General features: G+C 41.2%; 1 protein-coding gene across 5 annotated transcripts in view; it reads left to right on the top strand.

Annotated features, from left to right (window-relative positions):
* TTC13 (tetratricopeptide repeat domain 13) overlaps positions 1-14560 on the top strand; it is a 70361-nt gene that overhangs the window by 39346 nt on the left and 16455 nt on the right. For all 5 annotated transcript variants that reach the window (XR_016508248.1, XM_090263174.1, XM_090263173.1 and 2 more), the window contains 5 exons: positions 8-90; positions 2050-2191; positions 2425-2599; positions 4421-4577; positions 13749-13879. Coding sequence is in view for 4 of the 5 variants with exons in the window: in XM_090263174.1 (XP_090119300.1) it covers positions 8-90; positions 2050-2191; positions 2425-2599; positions 4421-4577; positions 13749-13879 (688 nt within the window). In the remaining variant the exon portion in view is untranslated. The remainder of the gene's footprint in view (positions 1-7; positions 91-2049; positions 2192-2424; positions 2600-4420; positions 4578-13748; positions 13880-14560) is intronic.

Below are 14560 nucleotides of genomic sequence, written 5' to 3'. Positions count from 1 at the left end.
TTTATAGGAAGCTATTGAATCCTTCAAAGAAGCTTTGAAGCAGAAAGTTGATTTTATTGATGCGTATAAAAGTCTGGGGCAGGCCTATAGGTAAGTAAAGTACTGACAGTTGGATAGGAGGGAGGGTGTAGAGTGAGAAGCCAGAGACCTTGTGATAGTGATATCCCAGCGAAACTGTGTTTCCTCACCGAAAGAAATGGTCATTCTAAATCGCATAGGCATGTCCGTCCTAGTTGAGATCTTTTCTGGAATGTAGAGGAACTATGTATCAGAGGGTATCATGATGCATACCGTTAATCTCTTAAAACAACTTCAGTTTGTATATACCGTATTTTTCGCACTATAAGACGCACCTGACCATAAGACACACCTAGAGTTAGAGGAGGAAAACAAGAAAAAAATATTCTGAACCAAATGGTGTACTAAAATATTTAATAAAATATAACAGAATAATATTTCAACCGTGTAAAGTGAACAGCAGTCAACAGTGGTATTAAGAACCATCATCACTGTCAGTAACAAATGAGAGACTTTAAGGTTCAAGTACTCTTCTAGTTTTCTGGGAACCCCAAGAACTTATAACTTATCATTGCTAATGTCAGAATTTATGAAGCTCAGTTGCTCACAATCATTGATATCACCTTCTTTGCTATCTTCATATATGATACTATCTTTGGTTCCATCTAAGGCATTGCTAATGCCACATTTTTTGAATAACTTGTACAATAGTTTCATCCTTCACTGACAGGTCAGGTAATACACATCATGGTCTGTGATGCAATATTTGATCCATAAAACGCACAGACATTTCCCCCCACTTTTAGGAGGGGAAAAGTGCGTCTTATGGAGCAAAAAATACAGTATATTGGTCTAGAACTAATGGGAGTCTCTTCAGGGTTATTATTTTGAATAGTGGCATTATAAGCTGTTGAGTTACAGATGCTGCTGTTTGTTCAGACCTCAACTAAGGTTAGTACCCACATCACTGTGATTTGTCTGAGGATTCCTGGAATAGCAGGATGGAAAGGTTACAATTCTCATGCGTCTGTGTCAGGAATGAGAAGGTGTGCCTAGACCCTGGCTTCCTGGCTCTGTGCACAGCCCTGAGGGATGGAGTTATTCTGACTTTGGCTTTGAAAAAAGAAGTACACTCTGACTTTTTCAAAGGTGCTATGTTAAAGGTAGAAAAGAAAGACAGTTACAGAAAGCCCCTTCAGAACTCTGCTAGGTACCTGATTCAGGAAAGATTAAAGTTAAGAGCTTATGTGTTTGATATGGTAGTTGGAGAAACTGTCTTATCCTGACTTGAAAAGAGAGTGTATTTGGAATCCGTTGAGTTTAAGGAATGGTGTTTATTCTTTCTGTCCCATGGAGTTGTTGGGAATATAAATGTACAAATGTAAGCTGTTACTTTTTTAAAATATTAATTACTTATAGAAAATTGACATATGAGATATTTTGAAAGCACTTTATTATTTGTAAACATTTTAATATATAAGAGAAACAGTTGGTCAGTAATAACCATTTCCACTCTGAAATGATCACAATTCTAAGCTATACTTCTTTTTTTCAGAATTTTAAGTTATATAGCAATATTATAGACTTAAGGTGAAGTAACTTTAGTGACAGAAAAATATATAGTTTTTAACCTATGAATTTGATTCAGAATGCTAAACTTCTGTATGATTATAGCCTCCATACCTTTTCTGAAGAAGAAGCAATGTATGTTTCTTTCCGGATACTAAAATTTATACGCAGTTTTTTAAGGGTTGTAGCTTATCATGAATTATGGAAAGGGATTTGAATAAGCTATAAATTAATTGCCCCCCCAAATTTCAAGAGCTCTGTGGTTATCCTATAATCATAAGATTTAGAAAAGGTACATGAGGTGTGATATGGCAAAGGCTATGTGGGCTATAATGTGGTAAAATTACCAAGGGAACACCCATGCCAAGATATCTCATTCACACGTGGACCTTAAGGAGATAACTTACTGTGTATGTTCACTGAGGTGTCCGTACCGTGTTCCTAACTGTTGTAAACCCCTAGAGAACTGGGCGATTTTGAAGCAGCCACCGAGAGCTTCCAGAAGGCCCTGCTGCTCAACCAGAACCACGTGCAGACCCTGCAGCTCCGGGGCATGATGCTCTATCACCATGGCAGCCTACAGGAAGCCCTGAAGAACTTCAGGGTGAGCCTCCCTTAGTGAGACTGTCATGAAGGGCCAGGGCGGCAGGAACAGTGTTTATACCTCGATAAAAAGAAAGAAAAGCCACTGCCTTGTCCTATAGACGGATTTACAAGCATATATTTTGTCCGATTCAACCTGGAGGGCAAACTTCTAACTTCAGATTAAAGAATAAACTTGAACGTTTTCTTCAACTGTATTGATACTAATAGGCATTTTCTGCTTCAATCCCTCAGCGGTGTCTGCAGCTGGAGCCGTATAATGAGGTGTGCCAGTACATGAAAGGACTCAGCCACGTCGCAATGGGACAGTTTTATGAAGGGATAAAGGCCCAAACTAAAGTTATGCTCAATGATCCTCTCCCAGGCCAGAAGGCCAGCCCAGAGTATCTTAAAGTGAAATATCTCCGAGGTAAGTCAGAAATCGCGGAATCATTGAATATTGATGCACAGAGCTGTAGAAATGGTAGTTCACGTCTCTTATGTCCCATGAGACAACTGAGTGTCAAAGGTGCGAGGCCACCTGTCCACAGCCACCCCTCCGTCAGTGGTGGGGTCTGGCCAGATTGGGTGCATGTCTTCTGAAGACCAGTTCAGTGCTTGTTCTGCCACTTCCTACGTATTTTCTTTCTAAAGTTTAAAAAATTTTACTTAAGTCAGGAAAACATAGTTTGGACTGAATGAGATGACCATCTGTGTATTCATCTTACCACATTTTATCCAAAGACGAAGGGATGGCAGGAAAGTGACTTTTCGTGAGTTTTTACTGTTCAAATGTAAAGGCGGTATCTTTGACCTGTCGTTCCTTCATATCAGAACTCTCTCATGGTTTAGAGAAATTAAATTGGGATGAGGAAGAAAGCAAATCTTAGAGTCATCTTTTCATTAGTCATGGTCTTCCACACCTTTTCACTGCCACGCATAAAGATATTTTTGTTTTTCATATAAAGCCCAACTCTTTACCCCCATTTCTTCTCTTTATACCAGTACTGTCCAGCTGAAAAAACTGCAAACTGTGTATGTAATTTAAAATTTCTAGTAGCCACATTAAAACAGTGAAAACAGACAGGTGAAATGAATTTTAACAATACATTTTATTTAATTCAGTATATCCACAATATTAGTTCAACATATAATTAATATGAAAACACTATTCATTCAATATTTTACTTTTTTTGTACTCAGTCTTCAAAATCTACTGTATAGTTTATACTTCTAATGCATCTCGATTTAGATACTAAGTTTTCTTTGGAAATATTTGATGTAAATTTAGATTTCATAAAATTTAAAGTTGAAAAAGTAGATTCATGTATGCAAGTTGTTCCAAACATACTGAAGTTTTCAATAATTGAATTGTGTTTTCAAGTGTAAATTAATTCAAATTAAATAAAAATTTAAAACTTAGTTTCTCAGTCACTCTATCCACACTTTAAGTACTCAATAGCTAGGTGGCTCCGGGCTACTTACTGGGCAGCATAGCTCTGTACTCTAAATCACAGTTCCCTCTATTTTCCTGGTTTAGGAGGACTTGGACTTGTGAACTATAGACTGAAGGATGGGGCACTCTGTATCCTGTTTTTTTTTTTTTCCTACCACTGCTTTGTAGAGATAAACAGCAGTTGATCAGTCAGTTGATAAAATTATATACATAGGCAGTTTAACATCTATCAGTTGACAGAGAACCAGAATCAGTCTGGCATTGCACTTGGATTTTCAGACTCTGAATTGAAAAGTGAGATCTTTGGTGTGTTTCATGGAAAGGTGGTTAAAATTTAGCCAGAGTGGACCCAGATTGACTGGCTGATATTTCACCCTGGTGACTCAAGTCAGTGGCAGGTTGCTCCAATTGTCATATAATACTAGTGATTTAATAAAATTGCAAGTCTCCATTTAGAATTCTTATAATTAAATAAGTCTGTTACAAAGTATTTGTATGGCCCTGGCTGGTAAGGCTCAGTGGATTGACTGCTGGCCTGCGAACCAAAGGGTCACGGGTTCAATTCCCAGTCAGGACACATGCCTGGGTTGTGGGCCAGGTCCCCAGTTGGAAGCGTGCGAGAGACAACCACACATTGATGTTTCTCTCCCTCTCTTTCTCCCTCCCTCTAAAAATAAATAAATAAAATCTGAAAAAACCAACAACAGTAAAAAAAAGTATTTGTATGGCAGCTAGCTGTCAAAAATGTATCTTTAGCAGTATTTTGGTGTGTCAGATCTCATTTCCTGTGTGCAGAGTATTCCCGGTATCTTCATGCACACCTTGACACTCCCCTTACGGAATATAACATCGATGTGGATCTGCCTGGAAGCTTTAAGGACCACTGGGCTAAAAACCTGCCTTTCCTCATAGAAGACTATGAAGAGCAGCCAGGGTTGCAGCCTCACATAAAGTAAGTGCTTTAGTGACATCTTTTCTTTTTCAGTACTGAACTATAAGTTCATCATGATATCTTTTAATCAATTAATGGCTTCTATTTCTATTTCTGATTAATTAATTTTTTTATTTGATGTCTGCAAAAATTTCTTTTAGTTGTGAAGTACCATGAAACTTACAATTGGATATCATCATTCCTTCTAGCTTAATCTTCCCTGCTAATTTTGGGTAACCATCAGACTTCAGATGTACTTGTACTTTTTGATATGCAGCATTCTTTGCTATGTTACTTTTAAAACAAATTACTTAGTATATTGGAAATTACACTGCTGGCCAACTACTTCTGCAGTATTGCAAAGCAGAGATGTTGAAGGGCTGTCCCATTACAAAACATCTAGAATAGATACTGATTCCCGGGAGTCTGCAGTGCCTTAAAAATTAAGAGGAATTTGTAAAGATCAACCCTTTCACACTCTAAAAAGAAAGAAGTTGGGGAATTCAAACTCCAGTGATGAATGGTGAACTCATTAAAAGAAAGGAAGTGTCCTGGTGGTGGTGGGGTAAGTGCATCTAACAACTACTGCAATAGAATGCCTGGAGGCGTAGGCGAGGGGTTTGCTGAACTTCAAAGGGCTAAGGTGATGCCCTGTTGGAGGCAGCCCCAGGACCTCAACAGAGGCAAATGCAAATTCACCCTAGGAATAAATTAGTGAGAATTTGGGCCCCCAGTATTCCCACAGAATAAGACTGTTAATGTGAGAATCAACAGAAACAACAAATGACAGACTTAGACCCTCAAGGACTTTAGATACTGGAATTATTGAATACAGACTCTAAAATAACTCCAAATTAAGTAGTTAGAAAAATTATGAAGAAATCACAAACATGAACAAGAAGATTATGAAAGATGACAAGGAAGGTTAAAAAATAATTAGAAGCTTTGGAAATAGAAAAGCTAAACAGCAAATTAGACATAGCTGAGAGTAAATTGCAGAATTGGAAAACAGAGCATTAGGGATTATCCGGAGTACAGGGCAGAGTCAAGGAGTTAGAAAACATGAAGGATATAGAAGATGTAAGTAGGTCTAGCACATGTCTTGTTGAACTCTCAGGAGCAAATGGGAGAAAGGCAATTAAAAAAAAAATGACTAAGAATTTTCCAGAACTGAGGAAACACATCAATCCACAGATTTTTTTTTTTTTAAGGGTAAATGAAGAGAAATTGGAGAAAACCTAAGATAAGGAGGAAAATCTTAAAAATTAAAAGTCATGTCACCCCAGTAAGGCAGCCAGTCGATGTTTCTCCCCCTCCCTTCCCCTCTCTCTGAAAATAGATAAAATCTTTAAAAAACAAACAAACAGAAAACTTACAGATTATAAGAACTACTAAGAGTTTAGCAAGGTGGTTGATTATAATCAATATACAAGAATCATTTGCATTTCTATATACCAGCAAAAAACAAAAATACCATTTATAATAGCAGTAAGTACTTAGGAATATATCTTAGAAAAGATAAAATCTGTGTGGAATCCATTATAAAGCTTTATTGAAAGTTACTAAGAGAAAAGAAACACATGGAGAGAAATGCTATGTTCATGAATAGGAAGTTCAATGAGATTAATAAGTAATTTCTCTGCAAATTAATTATAGATCCAATAAAATGCCATTCAAAATTTAAAACAAAGTTTTTTGAGAAACTTAATGAGCTAATTCTTTAAATTGTGTGGAAAAACAAAGAACCAACAGTCATCAAGATACTCCTACTAAAGAAGATGGTACCCAGGCTCAGAGGGGAAGGTTCTTGAGAGTCCTGCCAGATAGCAAACTGAAGGTGGTAATGAAGTCAGAGTGGCATTGGGGCAGGGACAGACAGGTAGACTAGCAGAGCCTTTATCAGAGAGCCTCGCTACATGGCAGAGCTGTGTTGTGATGGGAGTGGGGCTTGTCCACGAGTGGCAGTGGGACAATTACATTGTCACATGGATAAAATAAAACTGATTTTTGTGATGGTGTAGATGGAGAGATCCAGTTTTAGATGAATAAAATCCTAAGTGTGAGTGGTATCATTTTTTACATTTCTAAAGAAAAATGTAAGTGAAGACTTTCATGATTTTCAGGTAGAGAAGCATTTTTAAAATAATGACACAGTATAGACCTTAGACAAAAGCATTGATAAATTGGACTATATTGAAACTAAGAACTTCTGTTCAACAAAGACACCATAAAGAGTGAAAAGAGAAGCTCAGATTGTTACAGAACCCCTGGGCTACTTCAGTTGAAAACAAACCCACGGGCTTTTTAGTTAGGGGCCCGATTGCCCGCCGCCAAAATTATAACTTTCAATACCAGAGTTTAGTGAAAAGAAAAAGAATAGTTTATTTAACAGTTATATAGATTTAGTTATTTGCGGATTTCTGTTGTTAAGTCTTATGTTCTTTAAAACACCCATAAACACATATCCTTGCCTCCCCCCTACCAAACCAGGCCAGCTTTAGAAAAGTCAGAGAAACCCTTTACCTACTTTCCAAACACAGTTCAGCTTTACCAGTAGCTGCCAATCATTCAATCCTGATTGGGGAGACCTCGTCTGTGTTATGGGGTCCACCAGCTTTTAATCCAGAACTTTATGGATTCTCAGCCTCCTTGTAAACTGTATAGTTAGTTCTTTTGTAATTTACACAGTCAGCCTCAGCCTTAGTCCAATTCGCACAGTCAGCCTTAACTTTAGTTAAATTCGCACAGTCCGCCTTAGCCTTAGTTAAATCCGCACAGTCAGCCCGCCTAAAATGTCTGCCGATTATTTTTAAATCCCTGACTACATTTTCTGATGCAGTGGGTGCGGTAACCAGTTCTGACCATTCACAGAACCTCACGCAGGTTCTGTGTGCTTTCTCCATACCATCCCCTGGTTCAAGACTCCTCCCATTTACCTGAGGCTTTGGATGAATTAAAGCCATTTTGCATAAAAAAAGACACTAGCCACTGGCCTCAGGCATGTGGAGGCATTCTGAAAAGCTGCTTCCTTCTCCCCATCCCCCAGCTGCAAACTCTGGGGTTTTTTTGGAACACCCCTGTTTCTGTAACAGTTTCCCCCCTCTCAGACTTAGACCCTTTATAATTTTATAAAGGACAATGGGCGAAGGTCTTATGCTTCTCTAACTGCTTCCTGCTGGACGTGGTCGTTGTCCTACCTACCCTTGGGTTTAGAAATCCCTAATAAGAGTGGGGATGTAGGGGAGGGTGGCCTTCCCACATGGGGAAGGATCTTGCAGAGTCCAGGTCAGTTGGCTGTTCCTGGGTAGCAGCATGCTTAGTTTCCAAGGGCTGGCACTGCTGGACAAGCTGACATTTTTGTAGTATTCTAGAGGCAACAGATTTGGCAACAGGGTTAAAAAAAAACACAATTTAACCTACAACCACTATATACAAAAGGCAGAAGTTAATTTTTCAATGTCCCACATTAGAAAAAAGAAATGGCTTTTTTGGAGGAAGGTGTGCAGGGCATGTCACACCTGTCCAAAGCCTTTTTGCCCACTTCACTTAGCTTGGGCTGAGGGGTATAAATTTTGGATTTCCCCCCTCTCAGACCTCTGGGCCCTTTCTGTCCAAGCCATTAGGACAGAAAAGAAACCAGTTTTAAAGTGAAGCCCACAGACCACCCTATACTTCACCAACTTAACCACTTAGTTCAGCCAAACCGTTGAGTCTCAGGAGGTGGCGATGCAGATGGGCTTCTTAGGTGAGGCCTATATGTACAGATAATTACTCAGGTAGAGATTATAGGCTTACGCCCTATGAAAACAGAAAGAACATGCATGTTAAATTACACAACACAATTGACAAACCAGTCTTCAAACCTGAGAGACTGTCTTATTGTTAAGACATTCACTTGCAAGGCGCCTGACATTCTTCTTGCCTGTAAATTAAGCATCCTTGATAATGTCACAGACTTGGTTTAACTTTCAAATGAAAAACAAACTTTATAGACAGTTAGCTGCACTGAGCATTGTGATTTTCCTTGAGTCACAATTTTTCTCCTTAAGATCACCCTTCTTGTCAGTAAAGGGACTGCATTAAGTCCAGTTTTTAATTTAGCCTGTTCATTTGCATAAACACAACAAGAGCAGTGATTGATCACATATGATCCTTAAGTCTACTTTGCTGGAACTTATACAAGGAAACTTCATGTTGACTTTAGTCTGCCCATCAGGGCACAGAAGCTGAGCCACACACCTGCCATTCAGCCTTGTCTGCAAACACCTGCTTTCCCAAGTCCTTTGGGTTTTTCATTGTGCCTTAGGTTCTTTCTAGCCATTCTTTAGGAAAGCAACCTTCGTTCCTTCCCTGGAAAGACTGCCATGAACCGCACAATCAACCAAGGTGTCAGGCCTTTTTCCTTCTGGGCTTTCCTTAGCTTCAAAAGTCAAGTCCAGTTCCTTAGGGCTTTCTGGTGACAACCAGAGCCCAAGCATGCCTCCTTCAGGCATGTCACTTCAGTCAAAAGTCTTGGTTAACAATACCTTTATTAACAACTGGTCTTTTTAGTTTTATGCAAAGAAACCTAATGTAATTACTTACTCCTTTAAATTGCCAAATTCTGGAGGGGTCAGGTAGAGAGAAAAATACACAGTGTGAAGGAAAATCCTTGTCCTTCTAATATTCCCTAAAATTGCATTTCCATGCCTTATACTTTCTTTTGTTCACTTTCCTACATGTGAAGTTTTCTTAACTTTCTCTGGGAAACCTCAATTTTCCTTTCAGATTACATAGCCAGTACCAATACAGAGAATTCCAGACCTTCCTAGGTCTTAGAGAATTCTAGACCTTACATAGGTCTCCAATGGCTAATGCCAAACCAGAGAATTCCAGACCTTCCTAGGTCTCAGAGAATTCTAGACCTTACATAGGTCCCCAATGGCTAATGCCAATCCAACACAGGGAATTCCAAATGACCTTTCATAGGTCCCCAAAGGCTAGATGCCAATCCAGGGAATTCCAGATGACCTTTCCGAGGTCACCAATGGCTAATGCCAATTCCAACACAGGGAATTCCAAATGACCTTTCATAGGTCCCAAGGCTAAATGCCAATACAGAGGTACAGTAACCATACAATTAGACCACAAGTAGTTGAGGTTTCCCTTTTCCCAGGTTTAAAAACTTTCACAACCTTTTTACATATTTTTATGACTTTCCACAGACCTTCTGCAACATTCACAAACTTTCCATATATTTACCCATTCAGATTTAACCATAACCCATTTCCAATTCTTTTCCACACTGTAAAGGACTCTACCCAAACTCAGTATTTGGCAGCTAAAATTCCCTAGATTTGTAGATATTTTGCAGTTTTCTGAAGCTTAGACCTTGCAAATACCTTTTATGCAACAATGACTTGAATGTTTAGACATATACCATTTTGCAAACAAAGCACATTACCTTAAGAGCATACCTAACCCACCATTTTGCCCACTTCAAAGATGGCGGCAGCATTACATGCAGCATCTTTGAAGACAGTGGCACCCATAAGTACCACCCACAAGATGGTGGCAAACCCACGTGACTCATCCACCATGGTGGAGCACTCACGTGGCGTACCCAAAATGGCAGTATACCTATGAGGCTTAGTGTCCAAATTACAACCTTCATGCGGGCTCTGGAGGGAGAGACCCATTTCTCCTCCTGAAGAGGTGGAGTCATTGGCTTTGTAGTCACTTCAGAGGCCATAACCAAAAGGCATGCTGAGAGGGAAGTCCCTTGAATCTGCAGATGGGTGGGCACTGCAGAAGCCATGCCCACCTGCAGAGAGGGCTGCGCCCCAGGAGCCCTGGATGCTGCCTCGGGAGCTGCCCCTACCTGTGGAAGGGGTGGTGCCATGGGAGGCGCCTTTACCTGGGCGCAGTTTGGCGCCAAAACAGTTCCTTTGTCTCCCGGATTTAGAGAGTTAAAGAGGGCTACTTCTTCATTTTCCTTCTTCTCCGGCGTTTGACTTTCAGGAAAAGGCTTTTTGGCCTCTTCTTCCCTCTGCACCATTATTTGGCCCTTTACCTTCACCAAGGCTTCATTATACAACTTTACAGATGCATCTAGATAATAAACATTTTCCCAATTTCCCGATTGCAAACAGTACTTCTTTAATTGATTAATCATAAGGTAATTCAGAGAACCATTCACAGGCCACCTTTTCTTACCACCCAGAACATACTCAGGCCAAACAGTGTTACAGTAATAAATTAACATTTTCTTAGTCATAGGATAACGACAGTACGTATCCCGATTTTCCAAAATTCTCTTCAGTGGACTGCCCTTAGGGGCTTGCCAAGAACTGCTCTTATTAACCCAGACATACATGCTAATGGCTATAACCAAAACAATCCCAAGGACTAGAAAACATATATACCACTCCGGCATCCATAATTCTATTACTTCCAGGAATTCTCCTAACCGGACAAACAAATCTAGTATCCACGATGCCATTATTTCAGAAATGCTCAGAAATAATTTTTAGCAAACAACCTTACTTCTCTAATCTCTTCCCAGTTCTGTTTTCTTTTCACCACACAGGCGTACTTAGGCGGTCGGTGCCCTCAGAAGGTGTCTCCCAAGGGGGTCGACCAGCCACGGGCAATTATTAACGTCCCATCTGGGTCGCCAAATTGTTACAGAACCCCTGGGCTACTTCAGTTGAAAACAAACCCACGGGCTCTTTAGTTAGGGGCCCGATTGCCCGCCGCCAAAATTATAACTCTCAATACCAGAGTTTAGTGAAAAGAAAAAGAATAGTTTATTTAACAGTTATATAGATTTAGTTATTTGCGGATTTCTGTTGTTAAGTCTTATGTTTTTTAAAACACCCATAAACACATATCCTTGCCTCCCCCCTACCAAACCAGGCCAGCTTTAGAAAAGTCAGAGAAACCCTTTCCCTACTTTCCAAACACAGTTCAGCTTTACCAGTAGCTGCCAATCATTCAATCCTGATTGGGGAGACCTCGTCTGTGTTATGGGGTCCACCAGCTTTTAATCCAGAACTTCATGGATTCTCAGCCTCCTTGTAAACTGTATAGTTAGTCCTTTTGTAATTCACACAGTCAGCCTCAGCCTTAGTCCAATTCGCACAGTCAGCCTTAACCTTAGTTAAATCCGCACAGTCCGCCTCAGCCTTAGTCCAATTTGCACAGTCCGCCTTAACCTTAGTTAAATCCGCACAGTCAGACCTAACCTTAGTTAAATCCGCACAGTCAGCCCGCCTAAAATGTCTGCCGATTATTTTTAAATCCCTGACTACATTTTCTGATGCAGTGGGTGCGGTAACCAGTTCTGACCATTCACAGAACCTCACGCAGGTTCTGTGTGCTTTCTCCATACCATCCCCTGGTTCAAGACTCCTCCCATCTACCTGAGGCTTTGGATGAATTAAAGCCATTTTGCATAAAAAAGACACTAGCCACTGGCCTCAGGCATGTGGAGGCATTCTGAAAAGCTGCTTCCTTCTCCCCATCCCCCAGCTGCAAACTCTGGGTTTTTTTTGGAACACCCCTGTTTCTGTAACAAGATGAGATGAGCAAATACTACAAAGTCTGATAACAGTAATATTGACCAGAGATGAGGATCAGAAATTTTAAATTGCTGCAACCACTCTGGCCGGCACTTTGTCCTTGTCTGGTAAAGTTGAACACTTGTATGTCCTACAATCTGGTGATTCTACTTTGTACGTTCAGTAGAGAACCTCACACTGGAGCACTGTGTACTGGGAGACCCGTACAGGGCTGCCGAGAGCAGTATTTGTTCACAGCTGGAAACTGGAAGTTGTCCCAGATGTCCGTGAACAGAAGACTGGATGGACGTAACTCCATCACACAAGGGGACATTGGCAGCAGGAGAAGCGGTGTCGGTTAATCTTAAACTACCACGTGGAGTGAAAGCAGCCAGTCAGTAGACTCAGTGTCACATCCTGTTTCCCATGAAGCTCAGAGGGAAAACTACAGAATATGTTGTTGGGGGATAGACATAATGTAACCTATTTTTTAAAAGAAAAAGGCAAGGGAGTCATGACCACAAGATTCAAGACAAGTTAGCTCTTGCCAGGGGACAGGAGGATAGGATGTGAAAGGAGCAGACAGGCGGATAGAGTATAGAGAATTGTTCTGGTTCTTAAGTTGGGTAGTGAGGTTGTATGCTTTTGTATCTATCAATTATTACATAATCAAAAATAAAAAAGGAAAGGGGTAGCTTGAAGAGATTATCTTGTGTCCTCAACCGTCCTTTTTAGAGACATACATAGGTGCAGAGAAGAGTTAACATGGCAGGCCTGAGCTGCTGTCCTTGAAATGCCTGCTTGCTTACAAGGTCAGCCCTTGGCTGGCGTCTGGGAATGTGGATTTCAGGTGTGTTTGCCGGGCCTGGACGGATAAGGGCAGCTCACTGTGCCCAGGCCGTTGGTACGAGCAATACGGTTTATGCTGAGCACATGCTTTCCTGCCCAGCAAATGTGGGCAGTTATATGATCATCCCCCAGGAAAAACCCTGGGCACTGAGTGTCTGATGAGCTCCCCTGGTTGGCAGCATTTCACTCAGGGAATTCGTCCCATGTGTCCCCTGGGAGAGGACCCTTGGAAACCTGTGCCTGGTCACACCTGGCCTTTGCCCCATGCGCTTTTTCCCTTCGATGTTTGTGTCCTTGTGCTGTAACAAATGACAGCCATGAGCACAGCTGGACCTCAGGGTGGTTGTGGGGACCTCATCACAACCCGTACTTAGAACTGCAATCTTTGTTACGAGAACTTGTAGCAGGTTGACAGCTAAACAGTAGTGGTCACATGTCCCATTCCAAGGATACCTGCTATAATCCCGAGGAGGGGGTGGACATAGCGTGGGGGTTGGGTTGCTGTTGAAATATCACTCCAGGCAGGTTTTGTATCTGGAGACGTTTACAAAGCAAGTAACTGTCTGAACTGCAAACTAGTTAGCAGTGTTGCTAACAAGCATGTGATAGTAGTTCTGTACATACGCTCCTGGATTCCTCCTGTACTTCATGTATGGTTGGGTGCAGAGCACTGGAGTAAAAATGACGTGGTCATGGGTTTCTTGATTACTCTTTCAGTGGAGGAAGTGACTGCTCTTCGGGTGAAATTTGATTGCCCAGTCTGTTGTAAAAGTCCTTACCGTATACGTAATGTTTCTTCCAGAGACGTGCTACATCAGAATTTTGAGAGTTACAAGCCTGAGGTACAAGAGCTGATCTGTGTGGCCGACCGTCTGGGGTCACTGATGCAATACGAAACACCTGGTTTCCTGCCAAACCAGAGAATACACAGAGGTATTTTGAAACTATCTGAAAATGGAAATATTTCTGACAAAACAAGGATTGTTCAGCCACGTTGTGGTTTTAAAAAACTCACGTGTTGTGCCTACTCAAAATCTCCATGTGATCATGACAGAAACATGTAGCTTGACTCATTCGAATTCTGCAGAAAGCCCGCTTCCCGCCCTGGCTGTGCGCTGTGTCTGTAGGGCAGGTACTCATGGAGCCTGCAGGGCTGACGGCATTACTGTCGGTTACACAGCCCACCCCAGGCATTGGGTCCCTTCTGCCGGCCTGAAGGGGAGTGTGGGCCTCCCAGAGCTCCAGGAGGGAGCACAGTTTGGAGGGGACAGCTTTGGGGGTGTCTCTGGTGTCCTCTGACAGATTTTAGTTTTAGTGGGGCCATCATGATTGTCATGTGTATCCAGTCCTGTTAAATTACCAGTACTTGCGATTCTTTATCCAGTTGACCCTTGAACAACACAGGTTTGAGCTGCACAGGTCCACGTTGGCGTGGATTTTATTCAGTAAATATATTAGAAAATTTTATAGAGATTTCCTTTCTACCATGAAGCGATCACATGGGTTACACTAGGCTACCACAAAGCAGCCCTGTTGCTGACTCGTCCTTATCAGAGTGTGAAGTGTTATTATACCTGCAAATAAATTTTTTTTCACACGAGCTTTTCCTTTTTG

This window comes from Furipterus horrens, unplaced genomic scaffold, assembly GCF_987537825.1.
Source record: "Furipterus horrens unplaced genomic scaffold, mFurHor1.1.pri manual_scaffold_15, whole genome shotgun sequence".
Lineage (NCBI taxonomy): Eukaryota > Metazoa > Chordata > Mammalia > Chiroptera > Furipteridae > Furipterus > Furipterus horrens.
The sequence above is the reverse complement of the archived record's forward strand: the minus strand, read 5'-3'. Positions and strand labels throughout refer to the sequence as shown.